This window comes from Pipistrellus hanaki (assembly GCF_964339955.1).
Source record: "Pipistrellus hanaki genome assembly, chromosome: 3".
Lineage (NCBI taxonomy): Eukaryota > Metazoa > Chordata > Mammalia > Chiroptera > Vespertilionidae > Pipistrellus > Pipistrellus hanaki.
In genome coordinates, this window is record NC_140505.1 from 25,742,978 (window position 1) to 25,769,510 (window position 26,533).

General features: G+C 39.6%; 1 protein-coding gene across 4 annotated transcripts; it reads left to right on the forward strand.

Annotated features, from left to right (window-relative positions):
- The first annotated feature begins 299 nt into the window (after nucleotides 1–299).
- PCID2 (PCI domain containing 2) lies at nucleotides 300–25,966 on the forward strand. 4 transcript variants are annotated; one of them, XM_084879871.1, is made up of 15 exons: nucleotides 300–423; nucleotides 7,342–7,431; nucleotides 9,197–9,270; nucleotides 10,358–10,423; nucleotides 11,469–11,510; nucleotides 12,819–12,873; nucleotides 17,160–17,263; nucleotides 19,853–19,928; nucleotides 20,639–20,780; nucleotides 22,162–22,262; nucleotides 23,276–23,349; nucleotides 23,500–23,625; nucleotides 24,856–24,979; nucleotides 25,506–25,619; nucleotides 25,816–25,966. In XM_084879871.1, exons 1-14 carry the CDS (start codon nucleotides 388–390, stop codon nucleotides 25,593–25,595), a joined length of 1,200 nt encoding a protein of 399 aa, XP_084735997.1. In that variant the 5' UTR covers nucleotides 300–387; the 3' UTR covers nucleotides 25,596–25,619; nucleotides 25,816–25,966. The 4 variants fall into 4 exon arrangements, with proteins under 4 accessions (XP_084735997.1, XP_084735996.1, XP_084735998.1 ...); XM_084879870.1 differs by having other exon boundaries at nucleotides 25,506–25,966; XM_084879872.1 differs by lacking the exon at nucleotides 17,160–17,263 and having other exon boundaries at nucleotides 372–423; nucleotides 25,506–25,966.
- Nucleotides 25,967–26,533: the final 567 nt, after the last annotated feature.

Here is a 26,533-nt window from a genome sequence, read left to right on the forward strand (position 1 = left end):
CAGTCCGTGCCCGCCGGGGTCCGTGTGGAACTTGCAACAGCCAAGGAGGTGGGGGGGCGGGGGGGGAAGCAGCGGAGCAAAAGCCCTATCAGGCCCGGGGTCCCGGCGCGCCCTGGGCTGGTCGGAGCACCCAGGGGGCGCGGACCAGGCGTCCCCGTCGAGGGGTAGTTGCTGGGGGACTTGCAGCAGAGAGAGCCCCAGCCTTCCTCAGCCCGGGCACATCGCCACACGGGCCCCGGGCTCGCGCTCCCACGGACACGTCCTCCGGAACCAACATGCGGGGGAAGTTGGGTCTGGGGAGCAGAGCTGGGAACGGACCGAGCCGGAAGTGGCGCGCGGCCTGGCGCGCATGCTCCGTCGTCTGGTTCCGGCGGGGTGGGATCCCCGATGGCGCACATCACTATCAATCAGTACCTGCAGCAGGTAACGCTATTCTGCGGCGGCGGCGCGAGGTCTGCAGGATCTTCATCTCTTTCCTTTGGCCTGCCGGATTTTGGGATCGTGGGTGGGTGGGCAGCCGGCTCGTGTCTGGCTGGGATCTGGGATGGACACTTCCCGTCCGTCTGAGTCTCTTCGCGGGCACTTGGCCGCCAAATGGGAAGCAAGGACGATGGAAGCCAGACGCACCGCTGTGATTCTTGGTGACCCAGGGATTCGCCGATGGTCGCTGCTCTCAGTTTAGGGACGTCCGTGTGTATGGAGGAGGGGTCCCTAGTCCTGGGGGATGCTGAAGGGCCCGTTAGCCACGCGAAGGAGGTGGGGTTCAGCCCTTAATGTAGTCAGTGAAGAAGGCCTGACCCAAAAGCCTGACTTAGAGGTTTTGTTTTCGGATAGAGATGGTGGTGGAAGCAGGAGATGGAGAAAGCAAGGAGTTCCGACTGCGAGCCTCTAGTCATAGCTACCGTTCAGTACACTGTGTGTGTTAGCACTTGGCATATATATATATATATATATATATATATATATATATATAATCTCCTTCGGGAAATGTCTCTCAAAGGGGGTTCGACCATACAGCAGCCAGTATACGGCAGTAGTATATTTTGAACAGGTATGTATGAATTCAAAGTTTGCACTCTTTCCACTGAACTAATTCGCAGAACTAGTACCGTGGTAATAAGGATATGGAAAAAGAGAAAATGGTTTTTTGTTTTTTTTTAAGTATCCGAAGGGAACATTATCAAGACTTGGTAATAATGTGTGGTTAAGGGAATGATAGGAGTCAAGAATGGTTCCCAAGCTTCTACCTTAAGCAACAGACGAGCAGAGCAGATTTGTAGGGAAAAATAAATTTTGTTAAATTGAAAGCCTCAATAGATAACTAGGTGAAGATATTTAGTTGGATATAGAGGTGATTAGGATCATTAGTTGCTTAATTGAGAAAATTGGTTATAACAGGAATCATGAAAAAACAGATACATTCTTTTATTTTAACTTAAAACACAAAAATACATTCATTTGCTAGTCTTTTCATTGAGGCCTAAGACCTTTTCTTAAGGATAAGTGTACTGTGGCCTTCTCTTTTCAGACTTAAGATTTTCAAACATCAGTTTGTTTGTTTAAACTTGTTTTTATTGATTTCAGAGAGTGGAAGGGAGAGAGAGAGAAGCATCCATCAGCTGCCTCCTGCATGCCCACTACTGGGGATTGAGCTGGCAACCCAACCATGACCCGGAAACCAACCATGACCTCCTGGTTCATGGGTGGATATTCAACCACTGAGCTATTCCAGCGGGGCAATATCAGTTTATTTAAGTTGAGCAAGGACTTAGACACTGAAAAACGAATATGAATGTGTTTGGTTTTTTTCATCTTTTACATTCTCTTGTCCACACATAGTTCTGTTTCTTTTTTCGTTTTTCTTTTTTTTTTTTTTCTTTTTCTGTTCTGGGTGCCTTGAATGGTGTCTGACTCATGCAGATGCTCAGTACAGTTTGTCAGCTGGATAAATGGAGGCAGATAGAAGGGGGTGAAGCTGGTCTTTAGGCTGGATGGTAAAACAGTGATTTGCCAGTGCTCAGACCTACTCATTCTAGTGAGGAGTAAAGGTAGGATTCGTGCTGATCTACCTGACTCTTAAGTTTCATATTCTGTTTCACCAAACTACCTCTCCGTCCTGTCCTTACATTATCAGAGGAGCACTCTGAGAATCTTCTTTAATTGTCTATCCGTGGTGGGCAAACTGCAGCTCACGAGTCACATGCAGCTCTTTAGCCCCTTGAGTGTGGCTCTTCCACAAAATACCACGGCTTGGGCAAGTCTATTTTGAAGAAGTGGCGTTAGAAGTTTAGGTTTAAAAAATTTGGCTCTGAAAAGAAATTTCAATTGTACCGTTGATATTTGCCTTTGTTGACTAATGAGTTTGCCGACCACTTGTCTATCTTATTTGATTAAACAGTTTGGGGTGATGAGAAGAATGATTAGTGCTTGTTGAATGTTTATTATAAGAACCAGGCACTGTTGTATATAATAACGCATTATTACTGTTTTTGTAGGAGGTAGGTCATTTCAAGCCCTATTTTACCAAGCAGGTTAACAGCTTTCCAAAGTCACTGGCAAGTGAGGGGCACTTTAAAACCAGGATTTCCAGCTCCAGAGTTCATGCTCTTAACATAAAGCTCACTGTCTTTGTTGTTCGAAGTTTCAGCCATTTGTCCTGACCTTGTCAGAACCTGGCTGTTTCCTAGTTTCTGAAGTATATTGTTTCTTGAATCTCAGTATCCCTTTCAACTTGGATAATTTCCGTTCCTTATTTGACATTCACAACATCCTCAGCCAGTGGACAAATGGTATATCTCATTTACCATGTTTTCTGTGACCACTTCCTTATAGCTGATTGGCCCGGGTTTGTTTTTACCCTCTTCATAAGCTAATGGGTTTCCTGTTTCATGGATGTTGGCAGAACACATGCGATTCCTGAGTTAGAGACCACTGACCTTATTACTCAGCATAGCAAGCAGAATGGTATTAGCATGATGGTATTGGTCCCCCTGGTATTATTCTTTTAATGTCTTTTATCCATTTTGCAAAATCTTATTTTAAACGGCAAGTAACTTTTTAAAAAAATTATTTTAGAGAGAGAGATGTGAGTGAAAAACATCAATTGTTTGCCTCCTTCACGTGCTCTGACAGGGGTCGAACCCACAAACTAGGTATGTGCCACGACCAGGACTCATACTTGCCATTTTTTGGTGTACAGGATGACACTCCAGTCAACTGAGCTATACTGGCCTGAGCACAAGTTATTTTTTAAAAGTTGTTTACATTTAAAATATTCATTTTTCCTCCAACTTTTCTGAAAATTTTCAGACCTACAGATAACTTGAAAGAAGTAGAATGAAGACATATAACACCCCTCACCTGGCCTACCCACCATGTTTATTCTGGGCATGTGTACTCCCCAGACAATTTGAAAAAGTGGATGACACTATGGTCCTTTACTGTGCCTAGTACCAAGGCTGTTCCACTGTATAACTGCAGTGACTATTGCACTCAAGAAATTTAACATCAGTATTAATGTCAGTATTTTTCTAATATAGAATCTATAGTTTAATTTTCCATGTTCCCTAAACTCTTTAGAACTTTTTTAAAACCCAGGATCCAGACAGATCGTATATGCCATTTGGTTTGTTTGCTCTTTAGTCCTTTAATCTAAAAGGGTCCTCTTGCCATTTTGGGGGGTTGGGGGTGAGGGGGCTTTTATGACATTTAACCTTTTTTGAAATGTCCGGGCCAGTTGACTTGTAGATGTCTCACAGTCTGCCTTTGACTATCCCTTATGATTAGGTTCAGGTTAAATTTGATAGTGTGAGTTTCCTATAGCCTCACCTCAGGAGGCACATTGATAATACTGATTCATTTGACATCCATCAGATCAGTCCAGTGTTGAGGTACCTTTTCCCTTGTTATTAACTTGGAAGCTGTTGGATGGATTAGGACAGTGGTTGGCAAACTCATTAGTCAACAGAGCCAAATATCAACAGTACAACGATTGAAATTTCTTTTCAGAGCCAAATTTTTTAAACTTAAGTTTCTTCTAATGACAATTCTAGAAAATAGACTCACCCAGGCCATGGTATTTTGTGGAAGAGCCACACTCAAGAGGCCAAAGAACTGCATGTGGCTCGTTTGCCAACCACGGGACTAGGAGAATCTAGGAGCATTCTGTTCCTCAAGACTTAGATTTCATTCTAAATGTAATAACTTCATTCTAATGTAATAACTGACTTGGGTATTTTCCAAGTCAGTTATTACATTAATGTTTGCCAAGTGATGACTTTATATCATTCTTTTACATTTGTTAGTATTTCATCTGTTAAAAAAACTTTCCCCTTTGCTCTCCTTTTTAAAAGTATCATTATGCATTATTTTTAAGGGCACATTATAATCCACTATCAATACCAATATTAAGAGTATTGTTGTTATTGAAGTTAAAATTGTTGCATATGTAGACACTGGGAGCCCCTTCAGACTGGTTTCTGTGGCTTTTTGATATGTCTTCATTCTTCTTTGAGCCCTGCTTTGCTTTCTGGCACAGTAATATCTATTCCTCTCTCACTTAGTTCTTTCCCTGTTCCAGCACTGGTTCAGCTATTTCTCCAGGGACTTCTGGTTCCTTTTAGTGGAGAATGGAATTTAGAAAACTAGTCTGAGTGCTAGGTGTCTTTTTGCTACTGGGAGTCATTACTTCTAGGCCTTTTAAGGGAACAGAGCTAGTAAATTGATTTTTTAGGAACTATGAGTTCCCAGAGTAGTTGATTCCCCCATGGACCAGCTTGGAACCTGGAGTTCTCGAGGTGATCAGCAGCAGCCAAGAAAGAGAACTTACTCCTAAGAGTGCCCAGGGCTAGAGAGCTTTACCTGGTGAGCTCTGCAGTCTCTGGGTCAGGCCCACAGGGTGCTGCTAAACAGGCTCGCCAGGAGTCCAGCTGGGAGGTGTTTAAATTAAAAGGCCAAAGCTTCTGGGACATAACACATTAACTGACTAAAGCAGGTGACAGGGTTGCCTATGACCTCAGTTGCCACTGAGGGACAGATCAGTTTGTTAATCTAGCCTGTGGCCACTCCTCTGTTTACTCCTCCCCCCTCCCTCAATACATCCATCCATCCATATCGAATCTGTATTTTGTGATTACTCAGAATACATCAACAAGTAATCCTACACAAACATCTTTTGTTCCTTATTGTAAGGTAAATCCTTAGAAGTGGAATTGCTGGCTCAAAATGTAAGTGCCTATGTAGTTTTGTTGAATAGTCAAGTGGCAAATTCTTCATTAGATAAGGTGGTGTAGATGTTTCCAGTCAATGGTCTGAGCAGTACAACAGATGAGGAATTGGGTCCCCCTGGTGTCCTGGTGGCTTTTGCCTCCATTTTTTTCTGGCTGCTGGTGCATGGGCATAGGACTGCTGGGTGGGGGAGTAAGTATGTGTTCTCTTTAGTAGGTATACCAATCAGTGTCCCAAAGTGGATGCCACTTCACCCTCCCCAGCAATGTGTGAGAGTTTTAGTTGCTTTATATTCTTGGAATATTTAGTATTGCCAGCCTTTTCCATTTTAACTATTTTGTGGTGTATATGGGTGTCTTGTTGCATTTTACTGGTGGGCCAGATGTGAGCACTTTCTTGGGTAATGAAAGTGCTCACATCTGGCCCACCATTTGGATATTCTCTTTATGATGTCCATTGTGTGGGCATAAATTTATATATTTAATTTTATTGTAGATAAATTATCCTAAATAATAAAAGCATAATATGAAAATTGACCTAACGGCTGAATGACTGGTTGGAGGGGGGCGGAGATGGCAAGCAGGTGGTGCCAGGCCAGCCAAGGCATGTGCCAGAGGGAAGAGAGAGGGGACAGTGAAGGGGAGGAGAGGGGCAGCAGCAACCAGTGGTGGGGATGTTTGGGGTGGGGCCAGTCACTTGCTGTTCCCAGATTGGCCCGCCAGGGTTGCCTCCTGCAGAGGGAGACCACCAGTGGCAGTGACACAGTGGGGGGCGGGGCTGGCCACTGGCCACCTGTGCCGTTGCAATTGGCCTGCTGGTTACCTTCCGCAGAGGGAGGCCAGACTGCGGCTTAGTGAGCCTAAGCCACCAGTTGGACATCCCATGAGGGATCCCCGGCTTTGAGAGGGCGCAGGCTGGGCTGAGGAGCCCCCTCAACTGAATGCACAAATTTTTGTGCACTAGGCCTCTAGTTTATATAAAAGCCCAGTGACTGAATGGCAGAATGACCAGTCGACCAGTCGCTATGACATGCACTGACCATCAGGGGGTAGACAGTTAATGCAGGAGCTGCCCTCTGGTGGTCTGTGCGCTTCCACAATGGGATTGCCACTCAGTGACTGGGATGAGCAGTGGGAGCTGCTGCTCAGAGGGTGGGTCCACAGCTGCTCAGCTGACCTCGATGAGCCTCGCTCCCATGGGCTGATCCCCCCAGGCCACGCCCCCACCAGTGCACAAATCCATGCACTGAGCCTCTAGTACTAATATATATCTGCAGCTTTAGGTTTTGCTTTCTCCTCACCTATATAGTTGGGATTTTTATGTCATTTTGTGTGTGAATATAATCTAAAAATATCATTTGCTTTTCTAATTATAAATGCTATAACAGTCTTCCATTATAGAAATATATAAAATAAAAGTCTCCTTAGCCCTCCTTAGTTGGGGCAAAACCCCACTGGCTAAGGGGTCAACTGCTGTGGCATGGGATCCTGCATTTCTTCTTGTGCTTACATGTCATACATACCTTTTCTTTTTCTCTCAGATCAAATTATGCAGTTTTCCTGTGGCTAACTTTTTTCTTTTTTCTTTTGCTTAACAGTAAGCATATTGTGAACACTTTCACATGTTATTACATGTAGATTTATTTCATCCTTTTTTACAGCACACAGTTACCTGTTGTATGACTCTGACACCATTCATTTAGCCATTGTCAGTGCAATTTTTATATTTAGGCTGAGTAGAAGCCTTTGAATTTTGGAAATATGTAGTTTATAAGCTCTTTTTCCCCATAAGCTATGAAAGTGAATTTTCAAATGTCTGCTGGTATGACTGAGTAAAACTAGAATAATTCACCTTCATTAATATTCAGATAATAAACTGGCTTATTCTGCTTTTTCATGGTTTTTAATAGTAAGTCACCTGTTTATTTGCCTTTGGACGATCTTATTTTGAAAGGTAGTTATTGTTTGCTGGCTAAAGAGAATACTTGTCATATTTTGATTATTCTTGCTCCTTTCAAAATAGAGAAAATGAATTTTAGTGATATACAATGTGTTGTTTAGGTTCTATTAGAATATTTTATTTTCTACTTGGCTTTTCTCTTCTCAAATGCTTCAGGTCTATGAAGCAATCGACACCAGAGATGGGGAATCCTGTGCAGAGCTGGTGTCTTTTAAGCATCCTCATGTTGCCAACCCACGGCTTCAGGTAGGTGAAAGGACTAAGCGCAGAGAGAGGGATACGGTACCTAACTTCCAAAGACAGATTTAGAATTTGAGCTTATCTAATGAGCTTGGTGATTATAATGGCTCCTTATAGGTTGCACCTCTGACCATATAAACAGTTCTTGGGCAGCCGACCAATAATTCTCTCTCTCCTACTCCCTTCTATGAACTCAAAAAAATATTTAGAAAACAAACAGCCCTATCCAGTTTGACTCAGCGGCTGGAACATTGGCTTGCAGACCAGAGGGTCCCTGATTTGATTCTGGTCAAGGCCAAGTACATTGGTTGCAGGCCCCTCTCTGTCCTGGGCTCTGGTCAGGAAGCAACCAATCAATGTGTTTCAATCTTCCATTCCCCCCCCCCCCAAAAAAAAAAAAAATCAATGGAAAAATATCCTCAGGTGAGGATTAACAAACAAAAAAAACAACACCACCACAATAACCACAAAAAACCACACACACAAAACAAACAAAAAAACAACAACCCACAGTTCCTGGATTAGAAGTAGGCTTTTAAAAAAATAAAGTTTCCTAGGTTGTTCTAATATGCAAAACACATTGAACCATTGCTCTAAATAGAAATTAGTGCCAGAGACTTGATGAGATTCAGGTTCACATCTGGGACACACATGTCTGTTTGTCCATTTATTAATATAATCTGAGGCTGATTTCTTCAATATAGAATTACCATTAACCTTCCATCTGATGGTTCCATTCACTGGTGGCCATTGTCCGAATCAGTTGTTTCATTAGATATTGTAGAATGGTGATTTTTCTGATGTCATTTTTCACTTCCACATTTACATATGTATTGTATCAGTGTAAGAGTAGACTCATTGATTCTTTTTTTTTTTTTTAAATTCAATGTGCTTTATAATCCATTGTAATGCTTATATTACCTAAAATTTGGCCATTAAGAGGAAAGAGAGGTAAAGGTCAACTAATCTAGACCAGTACAGAGAGAGGGTGGTGCTATCACCAGGAAGCTGAGAAGGAGTGATTCCTAACATGGCTTCTTCTCTAACTCATCAGACCTTATTTATGTAAGGTATTATATACTTTATTTATTAAATATTAAGCACATAGTAGCTGCTTATTAAATATTTCTTGACTAACTGGCAAGAAATATTAAGGCATGTATGAAACATTAAGATAAGTATATAAGTGCCTAGATTGTTTCCTAGCCTGTGGTAGACAAAACATTGTATTAATCTAGTGCAGTGGTTCTCAACCTTTCTAATACCTCGACCCTTTAATATAGTTCCTCATGTGGTGGCGACCCTTAACCATAAAATTATTTTCATTGCTACGTCATAACTAATTTTGCTACTGTTAATGAATCGTAATGTAAATACAGTATCTGTGTTTTCCGATGGTCTTCGGCAACCCTGCTAGTGGTTCTCAACTTGTGGGTTGCGACCCACAAGGTTGAGAACCGCTGCTGTAGAGCCTAAGACCATCGGAAAACACGAGGAACTGTACTAAACCACAACATGAGGAACTGTATTAAAGGGTCACAGCATTAGAAAGGTTGAGAATCACTGATCTAGTACTCTATCCATAGCTCATGCTTGATTAATGTTTACTGAAACAGTGAACCTTTTATTTAGAAGTACTAAAGTATAAAGTATTACTGTTAATTGTAAAGTCTATATTCTTTTGAAATAGGTTTGATTAAATCTATACACATTGTGTTCTTTCCATGCCTTTTAATTTAATTTTTGCCATTTTTCTTATTATTTTATTTAGTTGGCCTCTCCAGAAGAGAAGTGTCAACAAGTTTTGGAACCCCCTTATGATGAAATGTTTGCAGCTCATTTAAGGTAAGTAAAACAAGCAGATCTTGGAGTTGCTGAATTGACTAGGGATTTTATTTAACATCATCTAATGCTTGAAGCAGTGAATAATTACTTTGAAAAAGTAGACAAGCATGTTTGCAATTTCACTTTAGTAAAGCCTGTGAAAATTTTTGAACTTTAAAAAACTAAAATTTTAGTAAACTTTTAAAAAAAATTTCAAGGATCATGTATATTTTCAAAAGTTAAAATTATATTGCAATATGTATATTTATGTGTCTGTTGTATATCACAAAAAACAACAACAACACTTGATACTCATTATATTGGCGTATAGTGATCTTTTGTTTAGTATGGTATAGAGCCCACATTTGACTGTATTTTTTCAGGGAAATATGCCTGGCTTTTAATCTCTTTGCCTAACTGGGAAAGAAACTGCAGCTGAGCAAAGCAAATAAAATATTACTTTTTATTTACATTTCATTTAATTTATGTTTATCTCTAAACCATCAATTCAGGCAAAGTTTTATGTTCTTAAAGTATGTGGTGTTTGATTGCTTCCCTGCCTGCAATTCTTCCAGTGTTTCAGAGCAGGCTGGGGTTGGGATGTGGGTGGGGTGGGAGGAAAAGTAGGGTAGCCCTCTGAGATCTTTGGAAAAGTCGGGGTGCCACTGGTTTCTTTGTAGTGTAAGGTACCCTTCAGTTTGCCATGAGATTCCAGATTTGTTGATGAACTGACTAATAATGACTGACCAGCTGGGAATCTAGTTAGAGGGTCATCACTTATTAAAGTTTCATATGTATATCCGTGCATGTTACTAATAAAACCTGCTGGCAGCTAGGTTCTCCTTCTGGGACTTGAAAGAATAGTCTCAAAACTTAACATGGGATTTTATAACATGCCAACCCATTTTACTTCAAATAGTTATTTGTATGTTTCTTCATCTTATGTAGTCTGCCAAGCAGAAGGTCCATCTTTCACTAGAGGACCAGTTGAGAACTGGGTGTTTGTGATAAAAGATGTGTGGTGTACGTAGTTTACTTCTAGGATTTCATCCTGTGAATGCCCTGTCCATGCTGCCTCAGTCCTCAGGCTCCAATGTTTCTTTTCCAGGTGCACGTATGCAGTGGGGAACCATGACTTCATAGAGGCATACAAATGCCAGACTGTCATCGTCCAATATCTTTTGTCATCTGTTAATTATTCAGTTTATAACAGATGCAGTGGATTATTTGAGGTTTAAGATTTTGAGACCTTGGGCTAATTTTATTTATCCCTTTAATTAGAAAAGGAATTAAAACTTTTTGGAAGAGAAACTCATATTTACCTATTTCACTTGATACTTAAATTTAGCGTAGGTCTTAAACCTATCATCTAGTTAAGTTAAAAGGATTTGGTTATGATTAAGGATTTTATTTAATTCTGTTATGAAGAAGAATATTTTGTTGCCTCTAAAACATTAAATGTGGTTATAGGGACTGGTTCCATTCCCTTAGTGGAATATCAGAAAATATATATATGCCTAAGTGACTGTTAGGACCAGATGACCAGACGACTGGCCGGTAGCTATGAAACGCACTGACCACCACAGGGCAGATGCTCAATGTAGGAGCTACCCCCTGGTGGTCAGTGCAATCCCACAGCCACCCTCTTGCAGTCCTGATTGGCCCTGATCACCAGCCAGTCTGAGGGACCCCCACTCGTGCACAAATTTGTATACCAAGCCTCTGGTTACATATAACTTATGATCATCTAGGCTCAGAGTAACCAAATAAAGTGTTTGTGATTGCCAATTAAAAAAAATCTTGTGTCCTGGCTGGTGTGGCTTAATTGATTGAGGGATATCAATTGCACTGTTAGGTCACTAGTTCGATCCCCATTTAGGGTACATGCCCAGGTTGCAGGCTCGATCCCCAATAGGGGGCATGCAGGAGGCAGCTGATCCATGTTTCTCTCTTGCATGGATGTTTCTTTCAAGTCAATTTTTAAAAAATTCTTATGAAAATAGTCTTTTTCTTTGGAGAAAGTATGTATGAAATATATTTAGTACTTACACCTATGATACTCAGATATTTGTAAGAGGGTTTATACATTTTTTTCTTAAGAACTTACTGTTATGAGTTCACATAGCAGTAAGCTATCCCCCTGAAAATTTAGAATTCTCCTTATTTATTCTTATTTGTAGCATTATTTAAATTTTATATGTCATACCTTAATATATTACATCATTCCTGCGGGCGTTTCAGGGCCACAAAGAAGAAAACTGGTAAGTATGAACAAAAATAACTAGAAATTAGCCTTTTTTTTTTGCAGAAGCTTTAAAAAATGTAATCTAATTAAATATGTATTATGTTTTCTATGTAAACATTTAATATGTATTGATGTAATGTCAACATGGATAATGGAATTTTAATAGTCATTGTAAACTTAAATAGCAGATCAGCCAGACTATTTGCATATATAAAAATGAAGTATTATTTTATTTCAACCCTTGCATGCCCCCAAATATTTATTAAATACAATTTTTCCCCTTCGATTGTTATTTTTGGTCTTAAACTTGGACAAAAGAGATAGAGCACTAGAAGTTCATTTGGGGTGTTATAATACATAATAATTGGGTTATTTTAAATTGTTTGACAAACTAATTCTTAATTTTATGATTTATTAACAAACTGTAGGCAAACACTGAAGTTTTGTTTATATTGAAAAAAAAAGGGCAAAAACAAAACCCCACGCCCCTTTTTAAAGTGAAGGCTTATTGACCCGTGAAAGGAAGACCAATACTGTCAGATTTAAAAAAAATTGTTTTATGACATTTTGTCTATTGCATAGACATATAGACCAATGGAACAGAACAGGGAACCCAGATTGTTTCAGCTTCTTCTTTTTTTTAAATTAAAATATATTTTATTGATTTTTTACAGAGAGGAAGAGAGAGAGATAGAGAGTTAGAAACATTGATGAGAGAGAAATATCCATCAGCTGCCTCTTGCACACCCGCTACTGGGGATATGCCCGAAACCAAGGTACATACCCTTGACCAGAATTGAACCTGGGACCTTTCAGTCTGCAGGCCGATGCTCTATCCACTGAGCCAAACCAGTTTCGGCTGTTTCAGCTTCTTATTTCTCACCACTCTGCCCACACCTCAAAACATTCTACTCAAGCTGGACTTAAAGCAGTTCCTCCCAATACTTTCCCACCGAGTAATTATTTCTTACAGCAGTGTACTATTCCATTGTGTAAAATAATTTGAATAATTGTGGGGAGTAGAGAAGGATGATGTCCTGGGAACAATGAGGAAGTCCCCCTCAGTCTAAGGGCCCCTATGTGGGCCAGGTTCTAAGCCTCTGAGGAGGGCCTGGGGCAGTAGGCGTAGAGAGCTTCAGTGTCTGGCTTCTGTGTTGATCAGGAGTGCAAAGGATGCAAGCTGTCCTAATGGATGGGGAAGGGTTATTGGAGGGATGCTAACTCCTGTTCTGGATAATAGCCTGGTGTGTAGATGGCAGTCCCTGGTAATGGGCGCTCTGACCTCATAGCCTCTTCAAACACCCGTATTTTTTTGCTCCTGTAGGGCTCTGCCTGTCATGTATGCAGTAGCTCTTGACCTTCGAGTATTTGCCAATAATGTAAGTTCAATTTTATCACTATTGTTTTACAACCCAGATCTGATATCTGTCTATTGCTTACTTTCATGTCATTCTTTACAGGAGTTTTGAGGCATGAGTGGGGGTTGGTATATATCTGGTATAGAGAACAAAATGTCTCACAGGGATGTCTCAATTTTTCTTTTTGGGTTGATGTGAACAGATTTAAATAAACATCTGTTTTCACACTGTAGCTATAGAGGGAGTTGTTTCTGTATATGGTTAGTCATTTATGACATGCAAGATTTTTTTCTTAAAGGGGATGGAGCAGTAATAGATGGGCAATTCTGCATTCTCTTATTCTGTTAAGACGTGGCCTGTTGCCGAAACCGGTTTGGCTCAGTGGATAGAGCATCGGCCTGCGGACTGAAGGGTCTCATGTTCGATTCCCGTCAAGGGCATGTTCCTTGGTTGCGGGCACATCCCCAGTAGGGGGTGTGCAGGAGGCAACTGATCGATGATTCTGTCTCATTGATGTTTCTAACTCTCTATAACTCTTCCTCTCTGTAAAAAATCAATGAAATATATTAAAAAAAAAAAAAAAAAGAAAAAAGATGTGGCCTGTCCCCTGACTTAAAGTATTCCAACTTAATGTAGGTTGAAGCAATAGGTAAGGGTTTCTCTGGTATGAGGAGGTAAAGATTCTGAATTTTATGGCTTTGCTTTCCCCTTGGGGATCAGCATCAGTCAGTTTTGGAGCAGCATTTCTCAACTTTTTGGTCCTAAAACCCCTTTACAGTTTTAAAAATTATTAATGACTCTCACTAGATAAGATGGAATAGACATATTTTTCCTATTTCTCCTACTGGGAATTTTAAAGCCAACATGACTCCGAGAGGTGGAGAGAAATAGGGGACAGGAACCTGCAGAGCAGTGAGCAGTGAGTTTCCTGCATTTTTTTGCCTCCTCTCTGACCAGTCTTGGTCCCAGAGAAACCTGAAATCCGGGAATACCAACTGGCAGGGATGAAGAAGCCTCAAGGAGAGCAGGATGGGGCAAGGCAGCTCATCAAGACAGACCTCTTTGACAATTCCTGCTGCATTCCAGATAAAGTCTGCAGGGCCCCATCCCCTGGGGAGCCAGACCCCCATCCCACCCAGTGCCATAGAGGTAGAGCCCCCATTTACTCACTAGCATGGCGTCAGCAGAGGCCTGCTGAAACAAGATAAATAAGATCCACAGCCTTGTATGGTAACAGTACCCCGGATGTCCAGGGTATAATTGAAAATCACTTATACCAAGAATCAGGAAAATCTTAACCTTTTGAGATATTGCATGTGGAGAGACAATCAACCAACACCAGAGATGACACAGTGTTGAAATTCCCTGATAAATACACCAGGCATCATAAGAAGGCCTAATAAAGGAGCAATTACAAACATGCTTGAAACAAATGAAAATGTAGACAGTCTAGCAAATAAAAGATATAAAGAAGAACCCAATGGAAATATTAGAACTGAAATTATAGTGTTACTACTAGAGGCCTGGTGCATGAAATTCATGCACGGGGGCGGGTGGGGGGGGGGAGTGTCCCTCAGCCCAATCTGCACCCTCTCCAATATGGGATCTCTCAAGGGATGTCTTACTGCCATTTAAACGGGAAGTAAGACATCCCTCTCACAATCCAGGACTGCTGGCCTGGTTGCCCCTAAGTGCCCTCCCCTGCCAGCCTGGTTGCCCCCAACTGCCCTCCCTTGCTGGCCTGGTCCCTCCCAACTGTCCTCCTCCCCTGCAGGTCTGCTTCCCCCCCCCCCCCCCCAACTGTTCTTCCCTGCAAGCCTGGTCCCTTCCAACTGCCTTCCCCTGCCAGCCGTCTTGTGGTGGCCATCTGTTTCCATTTAAGGGGCACATGGGGGCAGCCATCTTTGACCACATGGGGGTGGCCATCTTATGTGTTGGAGTGATGGTCAATTTACATATTACTCTTTTATTAGATTAGATAGGATATGTGTTATATGTATGCATATTCACTGTATTAGAAATTTTAACAGAAATTTTAATATTCATTTAAAGAAATAAAATGATAAGGCAGGTGCATATCTATAGTGATCTAATGGGGGGAAAAGGACATGTAGTACTTTCAACAATAAAGATGAAAAATTAAAGTAATAATAAAACTTTTACATGGTAACATAATTAACTTTTAAACAAAAAAATAACTATTTTTAGAATGAATAAAAAGTACTAAGAAGAATGGTATTCTTTTGCAGTTTAAACTTTAATGTCTAGTATAACAGAAGCCACCCAGATTCCCATTTCCGCTTCTGTGTTTACTCTGTTGCAATATGTTGTTTTGGTTGAATATATGAATACAGTCTGGCCTCACATAAAAGTAAATGGAGCAGGGAGGAGTATTTTAGTAGTCTTTTTAGATAATTGTAGGTACTCTTCTTTAAGCTGTATCAAAACTCTAAAAGCTACTTTTTACAGGCTAGTTACAGTGTGGGTTCTGAAGCTTAGCAGTGAACTTTTTCCACTGTTACATCAGAATCCACTGGTGAATCATGCACTTTGTTTTTTTGTTGTTGTTGTTTTTGTTTTGTTTTTTAAATATTTTATTGATTTTCTTACAGAGAGGAAGGGAGAGAGATAGAGAGCTAGAAACATCGATGAGAGAGAAACATCGACCAGCTGCCTCTTGCACACCCCCTATCGGGTTGTGCCCGCAACCAATGTACATGCCTCTGGCCGGAATCGAACCTGGGACCTTTCAGTCCACAGACCGACGCTCTACTGCTGAGCCAAACCGGTTTCGGCTAGTCATGCACTTTGAATGGATCTTTTACCCTTGCATGGTTTTGTAACATACATTGAACATTTGGAAACTTTTAGTTAATTGAGTTATGAGATGTTCCCACTATTGATACATTTCATTATATAAAAAGACAAAACCAGAAAAACTATTGATACATTTGTTAATATCTACAGTGACCTCATCAGAAGACTCTAGAAGTAATGGAAAGCTGCCAGATTCATGGTGGTCCATACAAGCTTTCCAAAATTCTTATTTTTCCCTTGAAAGCACAAATATTGCCGTTGGTAACAAATACTGTCAGTTGTTTCTTGGAAGTAACAGGCTTCTTTCACTCACTTTCAAGCACATCTGAATTACACTGCTTGTCTGTCAGTTCCATGGAGCAGCTGGCAATTTCAACAGTGCCTAAGTGCTTTCCTTAAAACGTGGTTCTCAACCTTTCTAATGCCAGGACCTTTTAATACAGTTCCTCATGCTGTGGTGACCCCCAACCATAAAATTATTTTCATCACATCCCTCAAGTTGAGAACCGCTAGCAGGGTCGCCTAAGACCTTCGGAAAACACAGATATTTACATTACGATTCTTAACAGTGGCAAAATTACAGTTATGAAGTAGCAACAAAAAATTTTATGGTTGGGGGTCACCACAACATGAGGAACTGTATTAAAGGGTCGAGGCATTGGAAAGGTTGAGAACCACTGCCTTAAAACAACCATCATATTTTGGTGTGTCACAGACATACTTTGAATGTATTTCCCATTTCATCACAAATAACATTAAAAATGTATGTATTCAAGGACCAAGACTTAATGGTACTGCATCATTAAGGACATTTTAAAGTGAAATTAGCTTTGTTGATTGACTGATGGATAGATTGTAGATGCATGATGCTCCAGTGGTTTCACCTACTATTGTTTTTGCACCATCAGTGAAAACTGCACACATCAATACAATTAGAAGAAATAATAATTTAGTATTATCATGAAAGTAGTTTAACCATATGAGTTATCTACAGGCATCTTGAAGGCCCTTAGGGATTCATAGATGACACATTGAGAAATGTGTCATCTCTCCTGTGATAGGGAGAGTATGAAGTGGGAGAAAACTGATTCTTTTTTAACGAAGACTATCCTGAAAGCAAGGAAGAGGTCAAACGTGGTAACGACTTTGATATTTATTGAAAGTGTGTGTTTCAAGGGTTTTTAATAGCTGTGTGTAAGAGATGGGAAAGTCAGTAATGAGGGAACAAAAGGCTTCTTAGCAGTGCATGGCTACATGCAATGGCTTAAAAACTTGGTTGACTTAGCTTGAATTGTTTGAAAGGAGATTTGATTTGTGGAAGAGGTGGTCTGATCTATAATTTCTAGATGATTTCGTCAGAACCTTTTGGGACTTTGACTCTTAGTTGTAACTTTTTTTTTTTTTTTTTTTGCTTCTAACTGCACTGTGATTTTATTTTTTAGTTAAGGAATCTAGCAGAGATAAAAAGTAAATGTTTTATATTCTGTTAGGCAGATCAGCAGTTGGTTAAGAAAGGAAAAAGCAAAGTTGGGGACATGTTGGAAAAAGCAGCTGAGTTGTTGATGAGCTGTTTCCGAGTCTGTGCCAGTGACACGTGAGTAAGGTTTTGGAGACGGATATTATCAGTCTCCTATCATAATGCATTGCCCCTTCCCTGCCTTTTATTTGTTGTTGACATTGATTTTACTTCTACATATGTGTAACCCCACAGTCATTTTATTTTTTACTTTTAACAGTTAATTGTTTAGTAAAGAAGTAAGAAAAAAGAAAAATAGTCTTTTATGCTTACTCACATATTTGCCATTTGAGCTCTTTAATCCTTCCTATAGATCTGAGTTTCTATCTGGTACCATTTCTCTTTACTCTGAGACTTTGATTTAGCAGTTTGCTTTTAGTGTTGATCTGCTGACAATGAATTTTCTAAGCTTTCTTTTTTCTGAAATTTTTTTATTCTATCTTCATTTTTGAAGGATCCTTTTGCTAGGTGGAGTATTCTAGATTGAACTTTTTTTTCTTTAAGACTTTAAAATGTCATTTCATCAGCATTTCTATGTTTCTGATGAAAAGTCAGTTGTGATTCTTATAGTGACTCTTTCCTTTGCCTTTTTTTCTCTTTACTTCTTTCTGGCTTTCAGTAGTTTGACCCTGATGTACCCAGGTTGTTGTTGTTTTTTAATCCTTACTCATTGATATGTTTTTATTGATTTTTAGAAATGGAGGGTTAGAGATTGAGAGAGAAACATCAATCAGCTGACTCCCATTTATACCCCAATCGGGGATTGAACCCATAGCCTTTTGGTGTGTGGGACTACACTCCAATCAACTGAGCCATCTGGCCAGGCTACCTATGTATTTTCCTATTTTTCTTGTTTATGGTTCATTGGGCATCTTGGATTTTAAGTTGATGTTTTTTACTAGATTTTTCTAAATTTATTTTTTTATGTTCTTCAACTACTTTTGCTTTCTCTCATTCTTTCTCTTTTCTTTCTGGGGCTCCAGTTACATGGACATTATACTACATGATATTATTCCACAGGGCACTGATGTACTGTATGTTTTTCAATCTTTTTTCTCTCTTTTATTTTGGGTAATTTATATTGACCTGGCCTAAAGCTGACTGTTCTTTTTAGCCACTATCTATCTATTTATTTAAAAGTATCTTTTTATTGTTCTCAAAGAGGAAGGGAGAGGGAGAGAGAGATAGAAACATCAATGATTTGTTTGAGAGAGTCAATGTTTGGCTGCCTCCAGCACGCCTCCTATTGGGGATTGAGCCCACAACCCCGGCATGTGCCCCTGACCAGAATCGAACCCAGTACCCTTCAGTCCATAGGCCCACATTCTATCTATTGAGCCAAACCAGCTAGGGCCACTATTTAAGTTTTGCTAGACTTTCCATCTGATTCTACTTTAGAGTTTCCATTTTTCTCCTGAAACTCCATCTCTTCACCCATTATAAAGCTATGTTTAATTGAGTTTTAGGATATTTTAAAGCAAAGAAAGGAAAAGCTTTCCATGTGTAAATAAACAAAATCTCTTTTCCTTAGAATAGTGTTTCAATTTCTCATTTCTCACCAACTCTGCCCCCACCAGCCCCACCTCAAAACATCCCACTCAAGCTGACTTAAAGCGGTTCCTCCCAGTACTTCCCACTGAAGCTTTCCACACATGCCATTCCTTTGCCTGGCATGTCTTCCCAGCTTCTCATCTGGTTGTCTGCTTATGTCCCAGCTTTCAGCCTCTCTAATACCCCTCATCACCGAACATCCAAGTAGATGAGAGTCTCCTTTCATAACCTTTCATGACAGACGGTACATTGTGTTCACTACACTCACCAAAAATAATTATTTGGATGATGTTTGTTTGATTTCAAAGTCCGTGAGGGCATGTATGCGGTTTTCACAGGGTGTCTCTCACACCAAGGTAGCCCTCAGGAAATACTAATTACATGGGTACTTGGACTTCTGTTTGATTATGTGTTTCTGCAGAGCAGTGATCTTCATGACCTTGGTTGGTTTGGCAATGGTTTTCTTAGCTGTGAAACCAAAAGCACAAGCACCTGAAGGAAAAACAGATAAATTGGTCTTCATCATAATAAAAAAGTTTTGTGCTTCAAAGGACACTACCAAAAAAATGAAAAACCATAAAATGCTTTATAACTATTAGCTTTTACATACTATTGCTGCAAATTAAGCAGATTTTTTTTGTGTGTGTGTGTGTGTTTTTCTTATATTTTATTGATTTTTTATAGAGAGGAAGAGAGGGACAGAGAGTTAGAAATATCGATGAGAGAGAGTCATCGATCAGCTGCCTCTTGCACCCCCACCTCCTCAGGGGTTGGGGGATATGTGCCCGCAACCAAGATACATGCCCCCGACCGGAATCGAACCCGGGACCTTTCAGTCCGCAGGCTGACGCTCTATCCACTGAGCCAAACCGGTTTCAGCCAAACTAGGCGGTTTTTAGGTGCTGCAGCAGAGGGAGGGTATTACCTAATATTTAACTGGGGTTAGAATTCCTGGTTTGGACTCTTCAGTCTTACCTATTGGATAAGACATCTTCTTTCAAATGTTTTATTTGTAAGACTTTATCTCAACATATCAATTTGTTTAGACAGTTTATTTTGTGATTTATAAATATAATTCTTATTTCCTATGTAACTGGATAAAAATTTCCCCCATAGTCGTGCTGGTATAGAGGATTCTAAGAAGTGGGGGATGCTGTTTCTGGTGAATCAGTTATTCAAGATTTACTTTAAGGTACGCTTCTGTTTGAATGGTGTATAAATCTCTCTCCTGTCTTCCCGGATACCATTTCTATTAATTATCAGCTAGCTCCCCTGGCATTGCTTGGGAAATGGTCATCACCTAGCCCTATTTGTAATCCTCAGAGCTAACATTTGTTGAGTGCCTGCTAAGAGCAAGGCACTATTGTAAGAAGTGTCTGATTTAAACATCAGCCCTATGAGGTAAGCTTTTAGCTCCAGGGGTAACTAAGGTGCCCGCATGTTAAGCGGTGTGTGCCGGTGTGCTGAGCTGGGCTTTCAGTGAGGAGTTTCACTCCAGAGCCTTCTGCCAGCTGTCCTAGTGATTAACTACAGAACATGTGGGCCTGTGAATGGGCAAAGAAATCATTCTTTGGTACGTGAAGTTGTCCAGGTGGAGAGCGGTTAGTTATGTCACACACCAGCGGCTGGCCCCTGGCCCCTGAGGGAGGGGGGGGGGGGGGGCTTTCATTCGGAGGGAACATCTGCCTGGAAGCACCTCTGCCTGATGCTCTTCTTAGGGCTTTCTGTAATCTGTGCCATATGGCTTCTCTTTTGATTTTAGAATTATATGATCAATTTTGATGATGGTAATGGTTTTTATAATTCCCACTTTAAGGGTACATATGCTTAGTAAAGTAGAAGTTTAAGTTGGTCCTGCCTTTTTAAAAAATAATATTTTTAGTGGATTGTAATTTGTTGTAGATCAACAAACTCCATTTGTGTAAACCTCTCATCAGAGCCATCGACAGCTCAAACCTGAAAGATGATTATAGCACAGCACAGAGAGTAACATACAGGTACTATGTTGGACGAAAGGCCATGTTCGATAGTGACTTTAAGCAAGGTATGTTGTTAATCCCTTTTTTTTTTTTTTTTTTTTTTTTTTTTTTAGCATTTTAAAGCCATTGCGTTCTGAAGAACTCTGTGATGTACACAATTATTGCAATTTATTATTATTTAAGTGGAATGTAGGTATAAACCAAGTTCAAGTTATTTTTTTGTTTGTTTATTTTTGACACTAAAATTGGTTAAATAAAAGGGAAATTGTATTTGATGTTTTTTAATCCATGCTGGGTCTCTGAAATACATGCAGACTCTCCATTATTCTTGGCATTTGATAAAAATAATAGTTTTCTCCCTTTGCCTGTGCTGATCATACCGGCACAGGACATGGAGACTGGGGCAGCAGGCAGCACAGCTGCCAGCTTGCTGCTTGGAAATCCCACCTGGAATGCCCGGTGGGCAGTGGGAATGTGTCCTTGTTCTGGGGTGTTTGGTGTTTGTGGCCATAGGCAATGGTGTCATTACCACATCAGAATGGCACTTTCGTGAAATTACATTATTGTGCAATTTATATCATTAACTTTCTCAAGAACATGATGCCAGTTTTTTAATATATATATATATATTTTTAATTGATTTTTTACAGAGAGGAAGGAGATAGAGAGCTAGAAACGTCGATAAGAGAGAAACATCGACCAGCCGCCTCCTGCACACCCCCTACCGGGAATGTGCCCACAACCAATGTACATGCCCTTGACCGGAATCGAACCTGGGACCCTTCAGTCCGCAGACCGACGCTCTACCACTGAGCCAAACCGGCTTCGGCTGATGCCAGTTTTTTTTCTTTTTAAACTTTTTGATTTGCTGGCATGAGGTGGTTCTTTATAACTTCTTTTATGTACTCAGACTAGACTTTTTAACTCACCTCTCCCAACAGCTATTTGCATGTGAAACAACATAACATCAGGCAATATAAGATATATAAAATCACTTTCTCTCCCCATGTCTTATAGCCCTGGATTCTCTGATAACATAATAGCTCTTTCATCTTATTTTTTACTCCATAGGCATATATAGACTAATTTCAAATTTTCTTTCACAAAAAAATTTTCATAGATATAGAACTTTTGAAAATGAGCTTTCCTTGATTATTCTTCATCACTGCTTTTTTTCTTAAATTATGAAGCATAAGAAGAAAAGCTTTTAAATTATATTCAAATCTATTAAGGCATTGATAATCTTTGCTACATGAAGGTTCGAGTGTTTTTAATATCCAACAGCAAGAAATGATTTATTAGTATTAATGGTAGACATTTATAGTTTCTGAAAACTTTAGAATCTTTGTGTAAGGGTAAATGGCAGGATAAAGAGCAGAGAGGGAACTTCAGTAGCTCAGTATTTTAAAAGATGCTCTGGTCTGATTTTTGCCGATGTCTCTGCAGCTGAGGAGTACCTGTCCTTTGCCTTTGAGCACTGTCACCGTTTAAGTCAGAAGAACAAAAGGATGATTTTGATATATTTACTTCCAGTAAAAATGCTATTGGTGAGTTATTCAGTTCTTACAGAGCCCTTTGCTTTCAAGAAGTTTATAGACTTTTAAAAATACCCCAGATGGTATGTAGTTGATCACAACCTGAGCTGCATATGAGCCCACCCCAAAAAAGAGGAAGATAGCTTTGTGTGTAGCCTAAACTATGTATCTTCATGATTGACACTTCCACATCCTTCTTTAAAGGCTTTGTTTGTATTTCCTTCCTATTTAAAGTATTTAATTAAAAAATTGAACGTAATATAGGACAAATAAAATAAGTTTATATTATTTCTATTCCCCCTAAAAAAATCTACATTAATAGAAATGGATTAGCCAAGAACGAAAAATGTCATTCTAGCCTAATGTCATTCTAGTAGGTATTTTATTTGATCACCAAAAGTTATTTTACTTAACAGTGACAAATAACTAATATGTTAATAGGCTAGCAAAACATTCTCAAAGTGATAGATAGACCTTTCTGTCTTCCCAGTTAACATTTCCTAAAAATTTACCAAAGCAATGCACACATTTGGTTAAATTTTTTTAGTTCAGGATAACTTGTAATGGCAAAGGTACAATGTTGTACATACCCCTCTCTATTTCTAACTATTCTTCACAGAGGCAAAGAGGGTAATTTTTTTTAGCTTTCTTCTTCCAGAGATTGTATCTGTATTTCTAAATCTGAATTTAAAAATTTCTTCAGTTATCACTTCACTCTTATGATATTAAGGACAAGAGACATGGGAAGGTCAAGATCAAGGTTATATGTAACTGAATGACACAACTATATTAAGGTTTTATGATTTCTAGACCAGTTTTCCCCCTAGCATACTATGATGTTTTTAATTCTTATTCAGCTACTTAAGAAGAAATTCTAAGAAGTACAAGTTTGTAAGTTTTTAAAACTTAGTTCCCGATAAGAATTGTATCAAAAACAATTCTGTTTAAAAAAACAAACAACAAAAAAACAAATTCTGTTAAAAATGAAAGGGCTCTTATTCTGGAAAATTAACTCTTTGTCTTAGGGTCATATGCCAACCATTGAGCTTTTGAAAAAGTATCATCTCATGCAGTTTGCTGAAGTAACCAAAGCTGTAAGGTAGAGTATTTTATTCTTTTCCATTTGGGATTTTTTAAAATACAAAATTAATAAAAATTTCACACATGCTCAGCCAATTGTTTTTGGTGTGCTCTCATCCTGGGGTTTTGTTTTGTGACCATGCTTGCTCATCTTTCCCCCGTCACCCAGTGAAGGCAATCTCCTTCTATTGAACGAGGCTCTAGCGAAGCATGAGACCTTCTTTATTCGCTGTGGCATCTTCCTTATCCTTGAAAAGCTGAAGATCATCACCTACAGGAATCTTTTTAAGAAAGTGTAAGCAAAGTATTTTTCTAATAAGTTTAAACTCTTTGTATGACTCATGTAGTAGAGTTGCCAGGTTAAGAAAATTTACAATAACAGGTGCTGTGTCTTTTGAGATAGAGATGTCAGTCTGTGTAATCAAGGTCCCATCACTTTTCCTTTAAATGTGCAGAATGAAGTGAAAATTCCCTGGCCAGCCCACTGCCTCTAGGTATTAGTGCCGCACAGTGAGTGAGCAAAGGCTCACTTGTGGGAGGGATAACTCGGGATATGTATGATAAGAGAACTTTGCAATAGATATTTTATTTTTATTTATTTATTTTTGTATATTTTATTGATTTTTAAAATATATATATTTTATTGATTTTTCACAGAGAGAAAGAGAGAGGGATAGAGAGTTAGAAACATCGATGAGAGAGAATCATCAATCAGCTGCTTCCTGCACACACCCTACTGGGGATGTGCCCGCAACCAAGGTACATGCCCTTGACCGGAATCGAACCCGGGACCTTCCAGTTCGCAAGCCGACGCTCTAACCACTGAGCCAAACTGGTTTCGGCATGCAATAGATATTTTAAAACTCCAGCCCTAAGAATAAAATATTTCACATTTTATCAGAGTATGTGGGACAGAGTTATTAATTTTCTTTACTCATAATTAACTAAACCTCTTCCTGCCACTCCTGTCTGTCAGAAAGTTGGCATATTTTATGCCACATATTTATTTTATGCTTATGCCACAAGAATAAGTAATTAACTCAACATCAGTGATGTGACTCAGGAAGGTAAACTGCAGTTGTTTGTTTTCATCCATGTAACACTGGAAGTTGACTCTTCTTCAAGGCCTGATCCCAACAGGATCTCAGTTAATGAAACGTCAAAGGCAGACTTTACAGCTGTAGGTAGTATTATACATAAAAAATGGCAACGACCATATTTCATCGAATCCATTTTAAGATTTCAGAGATAGAAAATGCCTGCATCTTAGATTCCATGAAATATTCAGTAAATATAAAAAATTATACTTGTACTAGTGGCTTTTTTAAATTGAGAAGACAAAATTATATTTAATAGTTCTTATTTTTAGAGTGTACTTAATAGGTGGAAGATGATTTTTATTTGTTTTGAACAGTGGTTAGTAGAAGATGTGTTTTCTACTGACTCAGTCAGTGCTCCTTTTCTTACTTTTGAAGTACTTGCATCCTGTTGGTAACTAGTGTGAATCTCTGTTTCCCTCTTTTAGGTACTTGTTACTCAAAACACACCAGTTGTCTCTGGATGCTTTTCTAGTTGCTTTGAAATTCATGCAAGTGGAAGACGTGGACATCGATGAAGTCCAGTGTATTCTGGCCAACCTGATATACATGGTGCGTGAGCTCCTTGGTTCAGGTTAGGACTTGGTCTAGATCAGCGGTCGCTAACTTTCCGGAACTCATGGACCACCAGTGGTCTGTGGACCACCGGTTGGCAACTGCTGCTCCAAAGGTTTCCTTAAACCAGCGGTCACCAACCTTTCGGACCTCATGGCCTCCAGTGGTCCACGGATCACTGGTTGGTGACCGCTGGTCTAGAATGTGAAGCTTTGATGCACTGTCAGACCCTTTATAAAGTTGTTATCAGACCCTTTTCCTTTGTAAAGGTATTTTCTGATAGAATTAATTGTATTCCAGGAAATGCCATGGTAATCAAAGGGCTTTATACTAGAGGGTGTGGGTGGGTGGATATAATATACATTTCTCTATTCTCTACATATGACTTTATTTATTGCAATCCAATGACTTGAATTGCACTATGATTGGCGAAGAATGCTTATGCCACAAGAATAAGTAATTAACTCAACATCAGTGATGTGACTCAGGAAGGTAAACTAACCCTCTGTTTTTCTCCTTACAGGGTCACATCAAAGGCTATATATCACATCAGCATCAGAAGCTAGTTGTTAGCAAGCAAAATCCATTTCCTCCACTGTCTACAGTGTGCTGAATGTATAAACAGCCCTGGGAAGAAGTATGTTCCTCTGGTGTTTATAGTACCGATGAAAGCAGTCCTTTGCCGTGATGTTACTTTCTGCAGCTGGAATCTCTTTGGGGCTCTTCTCTCAGGGATGTTGAGACTGAGTTCCCCGCCTCCACAACCACCTTGACATTTCCTCATCCCTCGTTACTAATGGCGACCTCATGGAGACTTGGAATTTCTTTTTCAGATGTCGCGGACCCTCTCTTGTCTCTGGAGTGTTGGTGAAACTTCTGTGAATGAGGCTCTTCTCCAAGGCAGCTACAGTTTACTTTTCCTAAGAGTTATGCACAAATGCATATATAATTTTTCTATAAAAAAGACATTCTGAATTTATACAAGTGACATAGTTTTTTATTATATCTTCTGGGAAATGAAATTTTGCAAAGATTTTAAAATTCACTCTTTCACCCCCACTGTCCTTACCATTAGTCTGCGTTAAATTAGCATATTTGTTTTTGCCAAGGTCCTTTCAGAGAAGTGTGCCAGTGCACCTACAGATTGGCACAAAAAAAAAAAAAAATTTAATTCTCGGGTTAAATATATATCAGAAATGAAGGAGTTACATAGTGTGTTTAAGACCTACCTGTAAGACTTAAAAATCTGAATTGTGTATACATTTCCTATATTTCACTCAGAAAACTTTAAATCAACATACATTTATTTTTATTTTTTATTGCTTAAAATATTACATGTCTCCTTTCACACACACACACACACACACACCCATTAACCCCCTTGGCTACTCCTGCCCTCGAAGGTAATCCCCCACCGCCCCAGTGTCTGTGTCCATTGGTCATGCTGATATGCATGCATACAAGTCCTTTGGTTGATCTCTAACCTCCCCTCCCCTACCTTCTCCCTGAGGTTGGTCAGTCTGCTTAATACCACCTTGTCTCTGGATCCAA

Coding starts and splice junctions, on each gene's coding strand:
- PCID2 (XM_084879870.1), top strand. CDS start 388: ATGGCGCACATCACTATCAATCAGTACCTGCAGCAG. Junction 7,432..9,196: donor TTGCCAACCCACGGCTTCAG/GTAGGTGAAAGG, acceptor TATTTTATTTAG/TTGGCCTCTCCAGAAGAGAA. Junction 17,264..19,852: donor CGAGTCTGTGCCAGTGACAC/GTGAGTAAGGTT, acceptor TTTCCCCCATAG/TCGTGCTGGTATAGAGGATT.